General features: G+C 39.6%; 1 protein-coding gene across 1 annotated transcript in view; it reads right to left on the minus strand.

Moving 5' to 3' along the window:
• LOC122793530 (bifunctional heparan sulfate N-deacetylase/N-sulfotransferase 3-like) overlaps positions 1–22634 on the minus strand; it is a 1344847-nt gene that overhangs the window by 264530 nt on the left and 1057683 nt on the right. Inside the window, exon 12 of the mRNA XM_044061660.1 lies at positions 12543–12639. Coding sequence (XP_043917595.1) covers positions 12543–12639 — 97 coding nt within the window. The remainder of the gene's footprint in view (positions 1–12542; positions 12640–22634) is intronic.

A 22634-nucleotide genomic window follows, 5' to 3' on the forward strand; every position in this document is an offset into this window, starting at 1 on the left:
CTCAACACTATTCTGCCCTTAAACAACTAAATTGGACTGAACTCCCACATCATCTCCACTATAGTCAGCTATCACTAGCTCAAACTCTAATATACTACCCTGATGAGTATCCAGCACTAAAAGGCATGCATCAAATCTACCATCCTTCCAAATCTCTTCACTCTAAAGACAAACTCCTTCTGTACCATCACTCAAGCCCAAAATGCATCAAGAGCCTCCTTTTACTCAAACTCTGTAATAGTCCTCAGGAGTGCTCTCTCACATGCTTCCAGGCTTCTTGGAAACCAACGGGCATTTAAAACACATCTAAGAAAACACCTATCAATATCCTGGCTCTGTATTTGTGCATACATAGTATAAGTGTAACATCTCTGCTTTCTTTGTCCTCTTCTGTTATACCTGCTCTCTCTTCCACTCTTTGACCAACTATCAGTATGTCTGTCTTCACCCACCCCACCTTCTGCCTACACCTGTCTTAACTCTTTTGCCACTCATTTCATTTATATCTCAAAATTAAATCAACCTTTTAAATAACTTAGTACTCTGTATTGTGACATCCATTCTACTACATAGTTATTTATCTAACTATACCTATATAGAGCATAATTAGTATAAGAAGCCTCACTACTGTATGTATAGTTACTATATTATCTCTTTTGACATTGTAAATTTTATTTTAATTGTATTCTGCCTGACATTGTTGATATATACTTAAAATATATTGATTGTACTGCTGGGACTGGATCTTTCCTCCCTGGGCCTTTGCTGAAAAGGGGCCTTGCTGCCCAGCCAGACTTCCCCAGCCAGCAAATATAAAACACATAAATAAATAAATACATTTTGAATACTGCATTATTAAAGAATATATGATGGAATGGGGCACGTTGGTATGAATATAAGCAAAAAGTGGGCAGCGAAATAAAGGGTTGTATAGAGCAAAATTGGCAAAAAAAAAGATAGACTATGAAAGCTATTTTTGCAGAACTGGAGAGATTACTGAGAACTGTGGGCAAACATCCAGAAGAGATTCACATCAAGGTAGGTAAAACAACAAGATGCACTAGAGCCTCTCTATGAACAAATAACCATCAGATGGCTCCCTTACCATATACTAGCTAGCTACAGAACTCCCTCTATGACAAAACAAAGCCACAAAACCTATCTACAGGAAATAGAATCACCCAGTATTAAACTCAATACCATATTCCTTGGTGATCTAAACTATCCAACTATAGACTAGAAAACTTACACCACCACTAGTGCACAAGCACAGAGATTGCAGGACTTTGTCAATACAAATGCCCTAGAACAATTAGTCAGAGTACCTATGGGGGGAATAACATCTTGGATCTTGTACTTATTCATATGGGAGCATCTTGCACCATCCCTTGTGTATCTTCATCCCTTGTTAGGTCTGAACATAAAGCAGTCAACTTAGAAATAAAATTGAAACCAGAGATCCCTTCCACCCAAGGTACCTTTAGAAATCTCTTTAAGACAAACTACCTTCTCCTAAGTGAAACAATGGAAAGTTTCAAATCCTCACCAAACCCAGTTAACTCCACTGAATACACAGAAACATACACAACCACACCATACTAGCATACAAACAATTGTACAGATGCAGCTGTACCCAACAGGAAAAAGTGCAGGGCAAACCCCAGAAACAAACCCGCATGGTGGAACCATAATATCAACAAACTTTATAATAAAAAGAAAAGAATTTAGACCAAAAGTAAGAGGAGTGATTCCAAGAATGTTACAGCCCTTGTCACTGAAATAAACAAACAACTCAGAAGCTTAATGAAATCCACCAAACCCAAGTTTGAGGGTAAACTAGCTATCCAAGCCTAAGACAATCACAAGGCAATTTTTAGTTATGCTGTTAATCTCAAAAGCACATGACAGCAATTTGCTGACCTGATTGTGAACAATGATATACCTCCACAGAGGCTGAAGATATAGTGAATCTACTGGCTGATAAATTTAGCTCTGACTTTACTTCTGCCTCCCCTCAGTCTGTCCCTAAAGATATACCTGAAACTGGTTCACCTCAGGCTATCACACAAGACCAAGTCCTAAAAGATCTACCAGAATCTAAAAAACCTAGATTGTTGGGCCCTGGCTATATCCCTGGATGCATCTTAAATAACATGAAGAATGATTTCGCCACACCCCTAACAGCACTGATCAAACTCAGGCTCCATGCAGGTTTTGTACCAAGTAAATGGATAACAGTTACAGTCATTCCCCTACATTGGGTAGGACCTTCCATAGACCCGGGCAATTACAGACTCATAAGTCTGACAAGCCTCATATAGAAAGCCATAGAAAGACTTATCATGGAACTAATTAATCGGGACATAGGGAACCTCTAAACATTGGACCTGTCTCAGTTTGGATTTTTCAAGGGTAGGTCATGCTTATTCAACCTGGTGGATATTTTTGAAAAGGTTACCCAAGCAGCGGAGGAAGGCAAAATGGTACATACTGCATACATTGACTTGGTCAAAGCTTTTGGCAATTCCCCACATAGGCATAGCAGAAAATCAAAATAAACTGAGAATAATCCCCCATGTTACCCAATGGATTGCCAGCTGGCTCAGAGGTAAGATGCAGGAAATCAAAATAGGGAAAGTTACCTCAACAAAGATACCAGTCACTGGTGGAGTTCCTCAGGGTTCTGTACTAGGACCATTCCTGTTTGACATCTACTTTTCTGAAGTAAAAACCAATACCAAAAAGTTCCAGGTGATTAAGTTTGCAGATGACCATAAAAAAGAAGCACTCATTGAACCAACAGATGACCTAGCCATCCTGCAGGAAGGTTTGTCCCAAAGAAATAACTGGCACCAAAATCATGGACTGAAACAAAATGCAAAAAAGTGCATTATTGTATCCTTTGGGAAGTCATCGACCCCAGAGAACTACCACATCGACAATACACCACTAAGAGTTAATACAGTTGTTCATGATTTGGGAACTTATGTGGACAGTAACCTAACTTTTGACCAACAGGTGTCCTTTGTCATAAGAAAGTCCTTCTATATTGCACAGCTTATAAACAAACAGATTGTATCTAGATCTAAGGATGTTATTGTCCCTCTTTACTCGGCCTTCATTAGGCCATCATTGAATCTAATACCTCAGTGTGTGTCTGTTTAGACACATGCAACAACTGGATTGCCCACAGACATACCTTACTAAAAGGATACAAGGCATAAATAACATGTTCTACATGGACTGATTAACTGCCCTGTCACTATACTCAGTATCCTAGACTGATATTAGCTGACCTGTGTCTGGCACACAAAGCATCTTCTGTCTCAATATTGATGGATTTACTCCATATCAGCAAGTCAAACGGCATCAGAAATACTTGGTCTAGGAATCTACACCTCTTCTGCAATATCAACAGAATGGTCTTAAGGGGCAGATATATCTTGCAGAGGATACCTCTGCTCTGGAACAGACTCCCCATCCACAAGTAAACAAAGTTCACCCCTCTCCATATTCAAGTACAACTTGGATCTATGGATGGGAAACAGAAAATTTATCCCAAGACTGTTGCCTGTACTACTAATGGACACAGGCAGCTCCTAAATGCTTTATCTCATGCATGGGGCTGGTCAAATTATCTGTGGTATGATCTCAGTTATTCTCATTAGAGGTAATGTATAATTATCAACCATGGGATAGGAAAAAACAGTCTCTAACCAAATGTGATAGGTGAATTCAAGCACAAAAAGAGAAACTGGCTAGGCTTAAAATGGCACGGAAGGGCAACTAGACTAGTACTTACCTATGAACCTATAAGATACAGAGAGGTTAGAAACAGCGGAGTTGATAGCAGGGAGATAGACTGAACCTCAGTCACCTAAATTAATTGAGGAGAAGTAGAAAATAAAATTGGTAAGAAGGATATTGCAGGAGGAAACATACAGGATGTGGAATGGAAGAGGATAGCAAGGGAAAAACACCAGGAAGTGACAGCATTCTTATAGAAGCATGGGAGCTAGTGAAGAGGAAAGTATTTGAGACTTAAAGCTCTATTTAATTGGATTCCATAGAGAGAGGAGGTTCCAGACTCTTTGAAGAAGGCAATAGTAACAGTAGTTCATAAACGGGGGGAGGACCCAGGACTTCCACCATCATATAGATCCGTATGTATCATAAATCATGATTGTAAATGTTTAATGTTAATTATGGCAAATAGTGGGAATATTACTACAAATAATCCACCTAACTCAAGCAGTTTTTGTGGTGGCGGGGGGCAGCTAATATGTTTAAAACACTTTTTATTAATGCAAAATGCAGAAGAAGAGAAATAAAAGCTATGGTATGGAGATGTCTGACTGTTGAATAAATAGGAATAGGCCATAAGGTGTAGCAGTAAATATGAGCCCACAAGGACTGCAGGGATTCATTCAGTCAGATATGTGGGGAACAGAAAAATAGCATTTGGGGTTTGGCTGAGAGAGAGAATAAGGGAGATGATGGATAGCACTTATGAAAAAATATCAGATAACATCATGTGACAATTAGAAAGGTGAAGAGGGATTAAGGCAGACTTGAACCAGAAGGTCCAGATTCTGAAACTGCTCATCCTTCCCCAGCTGTTGCACTTGGGACAGTTCTTCCGGTGTCTTACCTGGGAAATATTCCTGAAAAAAGTAAAATAACTGATGAGAGACTACTTCATCAGGGATGGGGAAAAATGGAGGTGGCATGGAAAAACCTGCATAAAGAAAATAATAATGGAGGAGTGGGCATCCTGTATTTAAACCTGTATTTAAGGGAGTGTCCACTAGCACTGAGTATGAGGATGACCGATATATACTAATTAGCAGACTGAAAATTATGATACAGTTAAGGTGCAAGCAGTGGATGGGAGGAGGAGGGGGAGTTATAGTAGAAATATTAATGGAAAATACAAAAGATAACCTACCCCCCATTACAGGAGTTGAACAAAATGTTTAAAACCATATGGCAGGACAAACATCTCAATGAGCGGAGAGAGCACATTCTTCCCATAGGAGGGATGAAACAAGACAAGAGGATGTAGTTGGCGCCAGTGCAATGAAGGATGAGGCAGGGAGTAGTAAGATTCTGGTCACAAATAATGGATAGAGACAGAGTAAATACAGGGAGGGTGATGTGGGAGGAGTTCGATCTGTCAGAGTAGTTAGGGTGGAAATACCATGGGCAAGTGGCAAAATGGAGCTGGAGCAAAATGAAGATGAGGGGAAAGAAGGGTTAGTCAAATATGGTGAAAGAGATAACCAAAAAAAGGGAACAACAGGGAAAAATTGAGGCATGTGTAAGACCTGGAGATCAAGAGAGGTAAATGGGGTTGAGAGATGTAAGGCAGATGACAGAAAGAACTTCAAAAGCAAATGTCAGATGTAGAGTAGGTGAAATAGTGCATATCCCAAAGTAGGCTACAAAATCCAGGGAATTCCACATTTTTGCATGGAAGCATCTCCATGGGTATTTTTATATGCCAGCAGAGCCAAGGCAGATATTCTCAGGAGCAACAAATAGCTGCTGGAGATGTAATGGGGAGGACAGAAGTAGTTCCCAAAACTGAACAACTTTACAGGGCTTAATAGACAGAATATTTAGAGAACCATAAAAATAGATAAGATGCTCCTCCTCTTGGGTTACAAGCAGCAAGCTCCAAATAATGCTGAGGAATTTCTATGCTTAATAATGATAACAGGTAAAAGCAATTACAAGTAAATGAAAGTTTCAGGAACCTCTTCAGATAGAAGAGGTAAAGCAATCAGTGAACAAACTGGTGAACAAAGAAAGAGACTGGCTAGGAAGAAAGGGGCAGAAGTGGTGTACTGTAAACTGAAGAGCATGTCAGAGGGTAGGAAGAATGCAAAGGGTGGAAGGGAAAGAGATAAAATAGGAAAACCTGAATCCTGCATGGAGTAGGAGCTCACGTAGATTATACTAAAGGAGTACAGTATGATGAAGGAACTAAATATGGAGAGAAAGAGGTCTTGTCTGAAATTGAGGAAAGGAGATGCCAATGCTGTATACAATTATGAGATTTTTTCCTTTGTTTCTTTTTCTTTTTGGTAATTGAAATAAAATGAATGAATATAAGAGAAAATAATAAGTAGGAAAAGGTGGGTTTAATGTATAGTCTGATAAAGATTCAGTTCTTGCTAGGATGAGAGTACAAGTAAGAAGTAATTTTATTTGTGCATATATCAGGCAATGAAATGATATTTAGTATAATAAGGGTGTGTCAAATAAACATTTTTGTATGTAGTAACTTGTTATAAAGGAGGTCTGTGTTACAATGTGTAAGTACTGTGATATAGAGAAATGGAACACTAGTTTTAAGTTTTGGCAGAGTATCACTTGTCTCCTATTCCCTCCTTCCTGTCTCTCCCAAATCTGCTTTACCAAATTGTCTTTTGTTTGCTGCATATAGGTTCATAAGTACTTATCAGTCCATTTAGGAGCCTAACCCAAATTCCCATTACCTCAAAGTCTTGGTAACTGACTTGTTCAAGGTCCTACAGTAAGTAAATTAAAGTAGAAGATTCAAACCCTGTACCCCGTGGCACAGGAAGCAGCTCATTAACAAGTAAGAGCTTTAGTCCTCTGTGCTAACTGCCACAAAGCTGAACCACTGCAGTTTTTTCTCCTTGACTTTCTGTGCGAACAGGGCTACTTTGGCTTCAGTTTTTGTTTCTCTAGCTGTCTGACAGTGTACATCTAACTTCCCATCTCAGGAAGTTTATTTCCATTACTTTCTTCAGCTTCTCTGCCTTCACAAATCAGATTTCCTTGCCATACAAAAACACTGTTTATCCCATTGTTTTGTACACCTTACTTTTCTTTTTCTTTGGCTGTCTTCTGTCACATACTACCTTGATACTTCATGCCTCTTGCTTGCAGCACCGCTGATTTTAGCTTTGGCATCCTCATTCAAACTTCCCTTCAATACAACACTACCTCCAACATACTTGACATTTTCCCTTTTATCTCAAGTTTGAGGTCCTTCTGATTTCCCCACTTGCTTCGAAGTCCTGCCATGTCTGTGCTCATTTACATTCCATTTCCCTTTATTCCAGTCTGCTATCATATGCTGAACTTGCTGATCAGTGTCTGCTTGCAGTGCCACATCAACTACAGACAACAATTTTGTTGATTTTCTTCCACTGACCTATATGAAGGTGTAGTTTGCCATCATTAGGTTCATAGGTTGGTACTAGGCTATCGGCCATAGGGCCTATACAAGCCTAGCCATAACGATTCCTTGGCTATTTATTCCCACATTATTTACTTCCCTGGACCCCTGCCTAGCAGGGTGACTGATGTGATCCCCGGGGTGAATTTCCTTTCTCCCATCCGATCGTCAAGGTTCCTTTTAAAGAGGGCCAAGGAGGTGCTCTGCTTGACATGTATAGGCAGTCTATTTCAGAGTCTGGGGAGTCTCTGGGTCAGGAACCTATCTCTCCAGCATGTTTTGTTTATTGTGATGACAAGGTTTAGATCCCTGGAGTGTGTGGCTCTGAGGGATTGGGATTTCTTTACGTGTAGCATGTCCAACAGCTCTGGGTTTGACATGGCCTTGTATGTTAAGCAGAAATCGCCTCTGAGTAGACGGTATGCGACAAGAGTATAGCTAGAGTTTTTTAAGGTGGTCAGCATAGGAGATCTGCTTTAGGCTTGTGATTCTTTTAGTGAGGTATTTCTGTGGCCTTTCCAGTTGTTGCAGATGTCTTGAAAGGTACATACCAAATAGGGCACTGTATTCTATAATCGGTCTAATGAGGGATGTGTACAGTGGGACAATGACCTTCTTTTTTCTGCATGAAAAGCCCTTAGTGATGAGGTGTGCCACATAGAAAGATTTCCTGACTGTTGTGGCGATGTGGTTATTGAAGGTGAGACCACTGTCCACCTGTATCCCTAAGTCTCTTATCACACTTTCGGTGTTTAGTGTACTGCTACCTGTGTGGTAATTCACGGGTACATGTTTTTTCCCCAAAGGGGATAACTATACATTTCTTGGCATTGAGCTTGAGCCCATGGCTCTGGCACCAACAATCTATTTCTGTAAGGCCCTTTTGTAGAGTATCCACATCATTTGAGGATTCAATAATGGCTCCCAGTTTGCAGTCATCTGCGGATTTGTTAGCCAAAGTCCCTTAGTGTTGGCCTGTACTTCAGAGAACAGTAGTGGGCTTAGAGTTGAACCCTTGGACTTTGAGCAATCACAGTGCTGCCCAAATCAGCTTTCTTATGACCTTGCCATATGCTTTAGCTATATCTAGGATTGCTCAGTTGGAGTCTTTTCAGCTTCTTCTCCACTATGTGTTACACTGGAAACATTTGGCTAGTTGTTTTGCACCCTGATCTGAATCTGAGCTGATCATCGATCATCTTCCATTTTGCTTTCTATTATTCTGCATATTCATTTATCGGTCACCCTGTCCAGTACCTTTATGCAGTATGACAGAAGTTTGATACCTCTGTACTGTCTGCAATTGTCAGTATTCATCAGGGCAGGCTTGCACTATAGGACTGCAGGACTGCACCCCCCCCAGCTGTGGAAAGAAAAGAAAAAATATACTAAAAAAAAAATCGCTAGTCCTGGAAATCTGCGCGTGCATGCTTGGCATTCCCAGAACTCACAGGACTCCAGACTGCTGTGTCAGCATTCTGGATAGGGGGAAAGGCATATCTGCCTTGCAGATGCCCAGAAGTCTATGCGGTCATCACCGCATACAATGGAAAAGCTCCGGACTGCAATGTCTGCAGGCTGGAGCCTACTCTCGTGAGGAAACCAGCTAATAAGATATTTAACTTGAGCAAGACAGGACTGAGGACACAGGTACATCTGCAGATGGACTCAGGAACTGAACTTCAGGTAGGTAGGTGTTTGTGTGTGTGTGTGTGTGTGTGTGTGTGTGTGTGTGTGTGTGTGTGTGTGTGTGTGTGTGTGTGTGTGTGTGTGTGTGGTGAATAAGATCAAATGCTCAGTTCAGCGAAGTGCATGCAGAGAGGTAGAAAAGAGAGAGTGTGCATAAGTGTGAACAGATGAATTGGGGAACAGGAGAAATGCTGAAAGCTTAAGTAAGTGATAGGGATCACTGGGGTCCAATTTATTTTCTTAGTTTTTATGTGTTGAGTAAGATTTTGTGATTAGATGTCTGTTGTTATAGTGTTTTTTAGTGTTTATTTTGTAATGTAGATAATGTAAGGAATCTTTGTCAGTGGGTTTCTGCATGTGTGGTAGCCCTTATTAGTGTTTACAGAGAAATTTATCTCTTGCTGAATATGATGTGACCATGGAGTTGTTATATTTAATCCCACACAAAAGAACACAAGGGTGCTTCCCATGTAATTTCCCTTGTACACTGTCCAAATGACCAAATAAACCAAATAACATCAAAAGAGAAAGAACCACCTGAAGTGAACCAGGCAGACTGAGATGACATCATATAAAGTCTACTGCAGAATGAACATTTAATTTATAGGATATCTTACATTACCTTTATCTTAGAGGACCCTGAATTTTATCATTATATTCATACTGAACAATGCATGGTATAGCACAAACATTTTATTCTAGCAATCTTCTAAGTTTAGAAGATGGATATTTTAAAATTGTCCCTATTTTGGACTTCGTCCAGGTTTTTTTTGCTAAGGTTGAGAGCTATGGTGAGAACTGAATTCAGTGAATATGCATGGGGGCTGTATTCCCCCATTAATGGCTTTGTCCAGGTGTTTTGTGCTAAGAGCTTGACAGCTATTGTGAGAACTGAATTCACTAAATGGTAGCCATTTAAGTTTCAGTCAGCTGATTTGGCATAGTGGTATGTTGCTCTGACTGTTTTTCATAGGGTCCTGGGTTCAAGACTTGGCAGTGAAATGTATGGTGGTAACACAGCATTTTATTCTAACAACTTTCCAAGATTATACAAGCAATGTTTAAAATGTGCCACTGGTTTTTGGGCTTTTGTCCCCTCCCCAATAAATTTTGGCTTTTTCCAGATTTCTTCTGCTGCAAAGTTCAGAGATACAGCTGAGTGTCGAGTAGATTTTACAAGGAGCTGAGAGTTGCAGGGGAAGAGAAGTTTAGTGCTGCTTATGCTCAATCTGCTTGCATTAATAGCACGACACATAGTAAACTTGCTTTTGATGCAGAAGTCATCTCTTTGAGTTTTTCTGAAATTGGAGCTACTTTTGCTTCCGCTGTTATGTCCTCATTTCTTCATCTGCCCACAGTGTGCATCCTGCCACTCAACTCAGGCACTTCAGTTCTATCACCTCTAGCTTCCTCATCTGCTCTGTCTTTACTGGTCAGGTTTCTATACCATACAGTAGTACTGGTCACATCAGTATTTTGTATATCTTGCTTTTTAGCTTATTTGGCATTCTTCTAGCTTTGACCTCTTAATTCAGACTTCCCTTCTCCTCAACCACCCCTCCGAGATTCTTGAAACTATTAACCTGTTTTTCTATCTTCGCTTCTATTTCAGTTTCAGCTTCTTCTGATTTCCCCAACTTGCTGCCATTGCCACAGTGTACTTTGTTTCATCCCATGTGCCTTTAGTTGTGCATTCCATTCCCCTATCCTTTGCAGAAGTTCTTGCTCAGAGTCTGCTTGTAATGCCACATCATCTGCCTATAGCAACTTTGTTGATCTGTCCCCCCTGCCTGTTTGATAATGTAATCCATCACCAGTATGAACAGCAGTGGGCTCAGAGCTGAACCCTGGTGTACACCCACTCCCAATGGGAACCCCTCTGTGAGACCAAAACCTGTACGTACTTGAGTCATTGGGCTTTTGTACATAGCCTGCATTAATTCTACCAATGTTTCTGGGACTTTAAGCCATTGTTGTACTGCCCAAATCAGCTTTCTTAGGACCTTGTCATATGCTTTCTTCAAGTCTAGGAATGCCCCATTGGACTCTTTCATATCTAGCTTTTTCTCAACAATTGGTCTCACTACAAATAGTGGGCCAGTTCTGCTGTATCCTGATGTAAATCTGAATTGCTCATCTCCCATCTTACTTTCTACTACTCTGCGTATCCATTTATCAACCATCCTCTCCAGAACTTTCATGCAATGTGACAGTACTTTGATACTTCTGTACTGCCTACAGTTGTGGATATCTCCTTTGTTCTTTCACACTGGCATGAGTATACTTACTCTCCAGTCATATGGGATACACCTTTCTCTCCACACTGCTATGAGTGCAGTCAGGAGCCACTTTTCCTGTATCTCACCCAGCATCTTTATCATATCTGCTGTGACCTCATCTGACCCTGCTGCATGCCCTGACTTCATTTCCTTTTCTTACTTCTAGGGTAGGCTCCTATTCTTCCCTCATCATAGGCTATGTCTGGGGCAGTAAATCTTCTGTGGGGGGGGGGGGTTCTTCTTTCAGAAGCTCCTGGAAGTACTCCTTCCATTTGCCCTTGATGTCCTGTGTGACTGTCTCTTTGTGAACCATGTGTTGGCTACAATAAAGCCATTTGCCAGACAGAAGTCTAGAATGGTCCGTTCTTCTTCTTTATTCCTGTTAAAGAAGGAGAGGCCATTGTAGATTTCTGTCTGTCAAATGGCATGATAGTAGCCAACAGTAGGAAACACTGCTACCCTGACTCTTTCCACTTACCTTTTACTTATGCTACACTGTCGTAAGATCTGATTTCAGCCACTGTAATACTGTTCAGATTTACCACTGGCTGCATTCTTTATTGTTTTCTAAAGTCAGAATGTGCTGTTCTGCTACATTTAGCATATAATTATGATGTGCTTCTACCCTCTCCCTGTGATTTGCTGTTGTCACTGAACATCTGACTGCTTTTCAGATGATGGATTTAAATCAAATGATGTTGGTTTGCTATAGTCTCAGGTAAGGTAGAATCTTCCAGCTAGATATGCCTTGATATCACAATGGAATGTTATGTTCCTTCCACCCTTTGATCCTAAAGTGTTTTATCTATGCCCTTTCCTTCTGGGTTTATACCATGAAAAAAGCATTTACTGTGTAACTTTGTTTTTTAAGAAATATCAGATTAATTAATAAAACATTCCTCTAATTTGTCTCTCAAAGAAAGCAAGAGAGAGAGAGGGAGAGAAAGAAGAGAGAAACAGACACACAAATATGTTCCTGTGGAGACCTGAAATTAACTTGGTTTGAAGCTCTAGTAATTTCCTTGATATGAATATGCATGTCTGATTATAACGAGCCACACAGCAGTGCTATGATTGGACAAGTTAGTTGATGTGGCAGTAAATCACTAACCTCTTAATTAAATCAGACAAAAATTAAACATCTGTCATTTCTTAACTATTATCAGACAACTTTGCAACAGCTGTTTTCCTCATGTTCTTTCTAGAAAATTGCTATAATAAGCAATGTTATGAATCATCACACTAAAATAACAACACATCATCAGTTTTCATCTGCATATAACAGATTACATGCTATCTGTTATCCTCAGCTCTTTAATTGCTAATGCAGTTCAAACTATTATCAATCAGCAAACTCTCACCTGTTTTCTGCGGTCCTATCACCAGGAACTTTGGTAAACGTTCACAGTTTTTTTCTTTTGACCAGATGTCTTTGTGCCGCTTGTCATCACAAGGGTTCTGAAAGGAAATAGAAATGACATGTCACACTGTATATACATAAAACCACAGAGTAAACAATGAGCAGTGATACAGAAAGAGCAGAAAAAAAACATTATATGATTTAGCAGCTATTTTGCAACATGGCTCACATAGCTGCCCTTATTTGCTTTCTGACCACCAAAGTAATTTACAGGATTAGAAAAGAACACTTAGAAATGGCCATGACAATTCATTACATACTTTTCCCCATGCTACACTCTAACAGGCATAAAAATAACGACAGATCAGCAAAAATAAAGCTTTAAATGCATTTTCAGCAGCAGGTCTAACAAAGCAGGCATGACCTCAGTGATATATGGAAACCTTCAGGAGTATCCTTTTCTGTTGCATGCATTCTGAAAACTGAAAATAACTGCTTTTATTGTAAGTACTACAAACAGACTAGACATCTGGGGTAGAGTAAAACTTTCTGTCAGTTAATAATATTTTGGTCTCACTGAGCAGTGACAGGCTAAGTTATCACAATATGAATTTGTCCATGGAAAATATAATAAGCATTATGTGTCTAGAATGATTACCGACAAAATGAACAAGGGCTTGGACACTTCCCAGTCTTATCTGAAAAAACAGTATATGATAAACAAAGTGTGAACATGAAACATCAAGTGACAGAATCAATGGAAATATGCATACATTGTTATTACACATGCCTTATTTATCATTAGCATGTGTTCCCCACTACTACAGTATGGATTTTTGCATCTCCATTTAATACAAATGAGATTTCTATCATCGACTCTGATAGTTTGCCATACAAAGCTCCCGCTGAGAGCAGTGCATGTTGCTTTCATGTAGCCTACCAAACCTTTACTTATAGGTTCATAGGTGTGTAATAAGGTAATGGCCCTGGAGCCTTTACAAGTCTAGCCCATAGACGTGCCCTGGCATCATGCTGCCCGACATTAGTTCCCAGTGCCTCTGTTAAGTACAGCCACTGGAGTGATCCCTGGGGTGAACTTTCTATAGCCCATCACTCATCAAATTTTCTCTTGAAGAGGGTCAGCAAGGTGCTCTGCTTGACATGTATGGGGATTCTATTCCAGAACATGGGTAGTCTCTAGGTGTGGAACCTGTCCCTGCAGCATGTTCTGTTGATTGTGGTAATGAGGTTGAGGTCTCTGGAGCATGTGGTGCGGAGGGATTGAGATTTCTATAGCTATAGCATTTCTAACAGAGCTGGGTCAGACATGGCTTTGTAAATCAAGCAGAGATCACCTCTAAGTAGGTGACATGAGACAGAGAATAGCTGGAGTCTTTTGAGTCTGTTTGTGTAGGACATGTGTTTACTGCCTGTGATCCTCTTTGTGATCTCTCCAGCTGCTGCAGGTGTCTAGCGAGGTACATGCCAAATGGGGCATTTATACTCGATGATTGGTCTAATGAGGGAAGAGTAGAGAGAGACGATGACCTCTTTCTTCCAGGATGCAAAACCTTTGGTAATGAGATGGGCCACATAGGTCTTTCTGACCACAGTGGCAATGTGGTGGTCGAAGGAGAGGTTGCTGTTAACCTATGTTCCCAGATCTCTTATAACACTTTAAGTGTTCAGTGGGCTCCCATCGATGTGGTAATTAGTGGGAACTGAGTTTTTACCAAAGGGGATGATGACACATTTTTTGGTGTTAAGCTTAAGGCCATGGTTTCGATACCAGTCATTGGTCTCAGCGAGACCTTTCTGTAAGATGTCTGCATCACTTAGGGAGTTAATAATGGCTTCCAGCTTGCAGTCGTCTGCAAACTTGGTTAGCCAGAGTCCCTTTGTGTTGGCCTGGACTTCTGAGAAGTAGATGCCGAACAGGAGAGGACCTAGGACTGATCCCTGTGGGACTCCACTCATGACTGGTTGACAGTCTGACTTGGAGTCTGCTACTTCCACACTATGTATTCTATCTGTGAGCCAATTTGCAACCCACCTAGTTATATATGGGTTGATGCCTAGCTTGGTGAGCTTATCAGTAATTCCCGAGTGAGGAACGGTATCAAAGGCCTTGGCCCAATCGAGGTAGGCTGTATGCACTGCCTTACCTTCATCCACAGTCCTGGTGACTGACTCAAAGAAGTCAACCAGGCAGAGCAGGCATGATCGCCCTTTTCAGCCCAGCTCTGAGCATTTCTGCCCTGCTAGCCTAAGATGAAGTCTGTTCCTTATACCAAATTTGTCTGCTTCCAAGCCTCAGGAATCTCCTAGCAAGCCCAAGCCATTTTCTTTCACTGCTGAGGCAGCCAACTGTCATATTACTAAATTGGTAACCATTTAAAATGTTGAGACCCAGTACAGCAAGTACCAAAACACTCAGACCGAATGGCTGAAAGATGTTACATATACAGTGTTCAAGACGGCCATTTCTAAAAATATTCTCTTTTCACAGAGGCATGCCGATCTCAAGTTGGCATATACAAGTTGTGTGAGGGGGGGTGTGGGGGCTTGCCCCTTCAAAAAAAGAAGTTTAAAGGAAAAAGTGATGTTCTACATTTGCTCTTGTCCTGTGTTTTTTTTTTGTTGTCGGTCCTCGGGCATTTTTATGGATATCAAAATCTAAACCAACTGTAATTGAAGGGCAGAATATTTCTAAAGACAGAACTGGAGGTTGGATCTTTAGAAAACTGAAAATTACATAGAAAAAAAAAAACAGATTTTGCAGGAACAAAATGTGCAAAATAATGTTCAGTAAATGAGGTATAAAGAAAGGCAGGACTTGAGCAATTTATAGCACAGTGAACTGATTAAATGTTAAAATGAAAACCTGTATAATGTATGAAAATAATGAACAATGTTTGCAATGGTGTGTTTTCTGTTACCATGTACCCATATCGTTGTTCAAAGTGTGACAATTGTTAAAATGTCAGGTACAGTAAACATTGCTGACTCACAGTACTAGGTTGTCCCATTTGGTTCTTATCTGGGGTAGTATTTTTGGGGCTTCTTGTCCTCACTGTATCCATATGAGTTTTCAATGGATGTTCCAGTTTCCTCCCACTTTCCAAAAATATGCAGTAGGTAAACTGGTGGGTGATAGTTACTTATAAAGAGATCACAGTAACACAGCATAGCGAAGTATTATTTAACAATAATAATAATAATTTATTTATTTAACATTTGATTACTGGGGAAGCCCAACTAGGCTAAATGGGCTTTTTCAGTAGAGGCCTGGGGAGAAAAGCTCCACATAAAAACACATAAGAACACACAGTATCGCAGTACAAAAGTTAACAGAGCAGAAGAATTATACAGATCATAAATTAAGCATTCTATACAATGGAACTGCAATTCACTAATGTTTGTCCAATAACATTTGAACTTATAATTATTTTGTCAAAAGTTATATATACATCCAAGATATAAGTGGAAAAAGAACAAGAGTGTGAGAAAAGGTGGGGAGATGTCAAGTAAGTTCAGTCTGGGGAAAGGAGCAGGAGCATAACCAGTTGTTATTTAGATGGATCTTTAGGAGGTTTTTGAACTGTGCTGGGTTGGTTGTGTTTAATATGTTCTGAGGGATAGAGTTCCATGCTTTAGAGATGTTATTAAAATATAGCGAGTCTCTGAAGCTGTTGTTTGATTTTGTAACCTTAACAGTAGTTTTTCGGAGGATGTCAGGGTCCTGTTGTTGAGGTGTATTTGAACTAGGTTGTGTATGGCTGGACATTTGTCTGGTAGGTATACTATAGAGTAGGTTGGTTTAAGGTTAAGAGGTTAGGAAATCCTAGCCATTTGAGTTGTTTTGGAGCAAGACAGTGATGGGTTCTGTAGGGCAGGTTGGCAGCAAATCTGGCCATCTTGTGGTAGCATGTTTCAAGTTTGCATAAGTCAGTTTTCTTGAGGCTCATGAGTATAGGGGAGGGATAGAATAGGATGGATAGTGGGTGGGTCCTGGTGATTGCTTGTATGGAACAATTAGTTAAGTAAGATTTTATTCTATAAACATAACTTAATTTAGCATGGTTCTTTTTGATTGCATTTGATATATGCTTGTTGAATTTTAACATCATCAATAGTCACGTCTAGTAGCTTATTTTCTGAGATGGGTTCAATTAGTGTGTGAATGGATGAGATGATTTTAAAGTCTTGGTTGAGGTAGTTTGTTTTGTGATAGTTGTTGGGGAATAGCATTGGTTTAGTTTTGTTGGGGTTTAGTTTGGGGTGATATTTATTTAGGAAACATTCAATGGCAATGAAAGATCTTTTGGTAATTTCTGGTAGTTGTGTTAGGGTGGGTGTAGCACAGATGACAGTGGGGTCATCTGCATATTGTATTATAGTAGCAAGGTTAGTTGCCGTGTGCAGATTATCAGTGAGAGCCGAGAAGAGTAGAGGCCCAAGTACTGACCCTTGCGGAACACTTACTGTTATGGGAGGCAGACAGGAGAGATCATCTTGCCATTTGACTGCTTGATGGCAATCAGAGAGGTAATTTTGGAACCATAATAATAATAATAATAATAATAATAAAAATAAAAATAAAACACGCACATGTGCACACACACACACACACACACACACACACACACACACACACACACACACACACACACACACACATTTATGGGCACACAGTTTTTTTTACAGCCCCATTCTTGCATGGGTCCATATAACTTGCTCCATTACAGTCCAACCTTTTCCATTTTTGATTCTTAGGTTGTTTTAGGCATCAGTCACTTAACACAGCTTGAGTCAATGGGAAATGGCTGCTTTCTGCTTTTTCTAAAGCAGTCTAGCTAGCTTCCATTGAAGTGCTGTTAATACCCACTTACAAGAGCAAGAGAAGGGTAATCTCCTTCTTCATTATAGGGGAGTACATCTAAATGCTGGGCTGTTAAAAAAAAAAAAAAACAGCCTAGCTAAATAAGGTAACTTTTTAAAATGGAAAATGGAATTCTGTGCAAGAGCACTATGTAACTCTTCATGTGTTAAGTACCTTAATTGGAAAATCAACTATTTTGTAAGAATTAAACATAAAACTATTATAATGTTTTAAGTTAACTTTGAAATCACTGGGGCTGCAGCCAAGCAGCATAGTACAATGAGCTGCTCCTGCAAAGAGTACGTTTCACTTATTCTGCTCTGATTTCTGACTCTGTCATGCACATAGCAGTTGCATATATTTTCTAATGATATGGTGTATAATTAGTACATGGACATTTGCTATAACATTTCTCATGTCAGACATCGTGACAGAATGCTAAAAGGCACATACCACAATCTCAGTTCCAAAATAAACTGCAGACACTACTCTTTCTTGGACATGACAACTCCTGTTCAGTTTTGAAAGGTATACTGTATCACCACTGGCAGCTGCTTTTGCCTCATGGCATCACTTCCTGACTTTCTTCTTGTCTAGAAAGCCAACAGTCGGGAAAACATTTTCAGTCTAAGTTGGTATCTGTTTGCAATAACTCTGCAGTATCTATGTTTTATTTATTTATTTTTTCTGCTGTATTCTTTAACATCTGGTCCTGATGACCATCAGACCATCACCACAGCTGCTCTCACCTACTCTTTCTCTTTCATAAGGTGACAGTCTGGCCACAGTGTCATCCAGGCAGTGATAAGGGAAGAGAGTATTTCTTTCAATTTCTTAGTGCAACAATTCTGGATGAAGCCAAGAGTGACAGGGGCATAGAACCAAAATCATGGACAGCTTTTAAATGTTTGTCTTATAAGCACTGAGATTTACTAGAATAGCAGACTTTGCATTAGTATGCATTTTCTGAAGGATATGAAGTCTATAACTCAAATGTCTATCATTATGTAATGACTTCAGTCCTCAGTGATTTGACAGAAAGCCACAACTTTAAATGGAAATGGACAAAAAATATGAAGTAAAAAGATTGGATACTCTGTGAAATTCTGAATAGTTGAGATGCATGGGGGAGAGTTGTAAAAAAGTTGGAGCTAAATTTGTCTGTGACTATATTGAATATATTCTCAGGGTCACAGTTAGGTGGTCCCATTTGAGATCAGCTCAGTACACCACTGAGTGCTACTCCTGAAATTGATAACATAGGTAAGGTTTTATGGTTATCTTTGAAAGAGGTGGTGATATTCAGTTCTTAACTGGCTTTGCAATTTGCCTCAGCAGTTTTACTTGTAAAGTAATGGAACTTATTACTGTGGAACTTATAAATAAAGATGGTGGTCGAATCCTTATAATTTTGGTTTGTGAAAGGTATGTTCTGTCTATTAAAGCTTCTGGTCTTCACTGAGAGGAAAACTGAAGCACTGCATAATGGGCAGTTAGTATGTATAACATATCTGGATTTGCTAAGGCCTTTGATACTATCCCACATGCTGGTAGTACTGCCAAACCTACCCACTTAACTCATTAATGTCAACCATGCTGATTACATTACAGCGTTAATCCTGCTTGCAGCTCTAGCTTTATGGACTGCCTTGTTCCATACAAGCTGTGATATATGTTGCCTGGTTAACCAAGCAAAATATTGAAACAAAGCTAACTGAACAATTGAAAAGAGCACCACTTTGCCTACCACATAAATATCATACCACTTAAAGATAACACCTTCAGTAGAAGTCTAAGCATGTTCACTGGCAAATAAATCTTTGATATCTATCTATTTATCAGCTATTCTTATGAAATCCTTCTATGTAGTCCAACTAATTAGTAAATGAATATTCTCCAGATTCTAGGAAGAGTTTCACCCCCTCTTCTCCTCCAAAACTATCCTATAATAGGACACATTGCCCCCTTCGGCATATACCTATATGAATATATTACATGACTCAAGAAACTATAACAACTCCTGACCAAGAACATCTCAAGCATGATTTCCTAAAATTGCACAAAACATTTAAAAGCCATATCACTATACTGTGTCACTTACAAGTGATAACCTCTACTTGGCTAAAATGCAATAAATGTTCCAATCATGTTAGACCTCTTTCATATTAAAAATAATACTGACAACACCTGTTTTAAGCTCCTGAATCTAAATTACAAAATAAATAGAACTATTTTTGGAACTGATATCACTCCCAGAGCATATCTTACCATGAAATAAATGCCTACTTTATCAAACAAAGTAGCCCCCAACTTTTTTTATGTCAACATGGATGAGCAGTTGGGAATCAGTAAATTCACCTCTATGCTGTCCTCGCAGGCCCATATATATATAGGGAAGCAAGTAGTGGCTTTTGTACTGGCTAGGCTCCTAATTGCCTACTGGACCAATTACCTAACACCAATTTGTGAAACCCTACAAGCGGATTTTTTTCTTTTATGCCTACATTATCCCCAGCACATGCCAGCCAACTTCCAAGTGAGGGTACAGAATGGTTCTTTATTAGAGAAGCCACTCACTTCCATTAGTGACATCATCCACAAAGGATCCACTTCCTTTGCATCAAGTGCCTCTGTGAGATCTGTGGCCTCCATTGTGGAGCCTAGCATAAGGTGTGTACCACAGGCATGTACCCCATGCACACTCCCTAAGATATGCAAGCAGGCAAGCATCATCAATTTCCTCGTCAGATCCTGCTGGGGCTAAAGAAGTAACTGAACCCAGGACTGCCAAGGTATAACAGGTCTTTAACTGCTGTACCACAGAGCTGGCCGTGACTGTGTTTTATTTTTTAAACTGGTTATCAACTATTCCATTTGTGCCACGTGGTATGGTCTGACTGTCTATCTATCTATCTATCTATCTATCTATCTATCTATCTATCTATCTATCTATCTATCTATCTGTCTACATGTCCCATCATTTGGTAAGGCTATGAGATGAGTGACAGTGGTGTGTTAATGGTTCTAAGTTATTATTGTTATCTATTATTATTATTACTATTATTAGGTTCATAGGTAGGCACTAGGCTATCGGCCCTGGGGCCCATACAAGCCTAGCCAAAAAATGTACCCTGGCTTTCGCCACCCAAGAAAATTATTTTCCTGTGCCCCTGTCGAGCAGAGCCACAGAAGTGATCCCCGGGGTGAATTTCCCATTTCCCATCCAATCATCAAGATTTTTCTTGAAGAGTGCTAATGAGGAGCTCTGTTTGACATAGATAGGTAGTCTGTTCCAGAGTATGGGAAGTCACTGGGACAGGAATCTATCCCTCCAGCATGTTCTGTTTATTGTGGTGACAAGGTTAAGGTCCCTAGAGTGTGTAGCTCGGAGGGATTGGGATTTCTTTAAGTGGAGCATTTCCAACAGCTCTTGGTTTTACATAGCTTTGTATGTTAGGCAGAGATCGCCCCTGAGTAGGTGATATGCGATGGAGTAAAGCTGTAGTCTTTTGAGACGGTCTGCATAGGGCATATGTTTGAGGCCAGTAATCCTCTTTGTGAGGTATTTCTGTGGTCTTTCCAGTTATTGTAGATGTCTTGTGAGGTACATACCAAAAGGGGCGTTGTACTCTATAATGGGTCTAATGAGTGATGAGTAGAGGGGAACAATGACCTCTTTTTTTCTGGGTGAGAATCCTTTTGTGATGAGATGAGCCACGTAGAAGGATTTCCTGACCACTGTGGCGATGTGATTATCAAAGGAGAGACTACTGTCCACCTGTGTCCCAAGGTCTCTTATCACATTTTTGGCATTAAGTAGACTACCAGCTATGTGGTATTATTATTATTATTATTATTATTATTATTATTATTATTATATAGGTTATGTGATTTACTTCATGATTTCACATGGAAAAGAAGGGTGTCAGGTAGATCTTCCTTTTAGCGAACACCAAATAAAGGAATTAGAGATCACTGCATCACATCTATACACATTAATACATTTGGAATTGGCTGACAGAGGGATAGTCATGGAAACAATCGATTTAATTTGTATATCTCAAAGAAGTAGTTAATTTCTGTTGCATACTGATAAAAAGCATATGCAGCACTAATTCAGGGAATGCCTTATGGTGGTGAATGCCTCCATATTAAGAACAAATCTTTAAGTGTGAGATCTCATTTGAAATTGCTGATGCTGCTACCTAGTGATAGCAGGTACTATTGGCTGATAACCTGTAGTAATCCTCCTTTTACAAATATATATATATATATATATATATATATATATATATATATATATATATATATATATATATTTATAGGTCCCCTTCACATGATCAGCTTTTCAGAAAGTCAACTTTCATATGGCCGAAACCATATGATCGACTTTCGAAAAGCCGAACATGGGGAAATGCTATCTCCGTATAGTGCAGAATAGGAAAATTTATTTTTTCCACACTGCAGTGCGATCTTGAAGTTGGTATATTTAAGTTACGTGGGGGGGGGCAGAGCCCCCCTGCTAACAGTTTAAGGTAAGTGTTTGATGTGTTTAGTTTACATGGTCGGCTTTTCGAAAGTCGATCATATGGTCTCGGCCATATGAAAATCGACTTTCTGAAAGTAGACCCTTGTGTGTGTGTGTGTATACATATATATATATATATATATATATATATATATATATATATATATACACACACAGACACGCACACAGATACACATTATTTGGTAAACACACACATCTCAAATGTATGAGTTGTATTATCTGCAGAAAGAGACATACTGTAGACACGCCTCATTATGTCATGAGCATGAATTATGTGATATAACTGTTAACTGTTTATGAAAAAGAAACATACCTGACTGACAGTTGCTGGGCTATTTATAAAACAGTTTGACGCATTAGTTAATATGCCTTCTTACTTTAACTTATTTTACTGTCTTCTGCTTTTATGGCAGCCATTTGGGCTGTGAGGTGTAGCAGTCATAAGAAAGCAATAGTATAGTTAGTTAACGCATCATTCAGGTTGAACTTCCTAAATTCTACCAGTTGCTGTGATCCTTATGAAACATACATTTTTTTGTCTGTAAGGTAAGGGAAGTATACCACATAATTTTAAAGCACCTGTTATTCCCTTTTTAATGGAAAACACCGAGTAAGAAGTCATTCTAGTATGGATTATTTGCCACTGCTATCCCTATCAGTGC

Source organism: Protopterus annectens, chromosome 2.part0, assembly GCF_019279795.1.
Source record: "Protopterus annectens isolate FY-2018-M chromosome 2.part0, PAN1.0, whole genome shotgun sequence".
Lineage (NCBI taxonomy): Eukaryota > Metazoa > Chordata > Ceratodontiformes > Protopteridae > Protopterus > Protopterus annectens.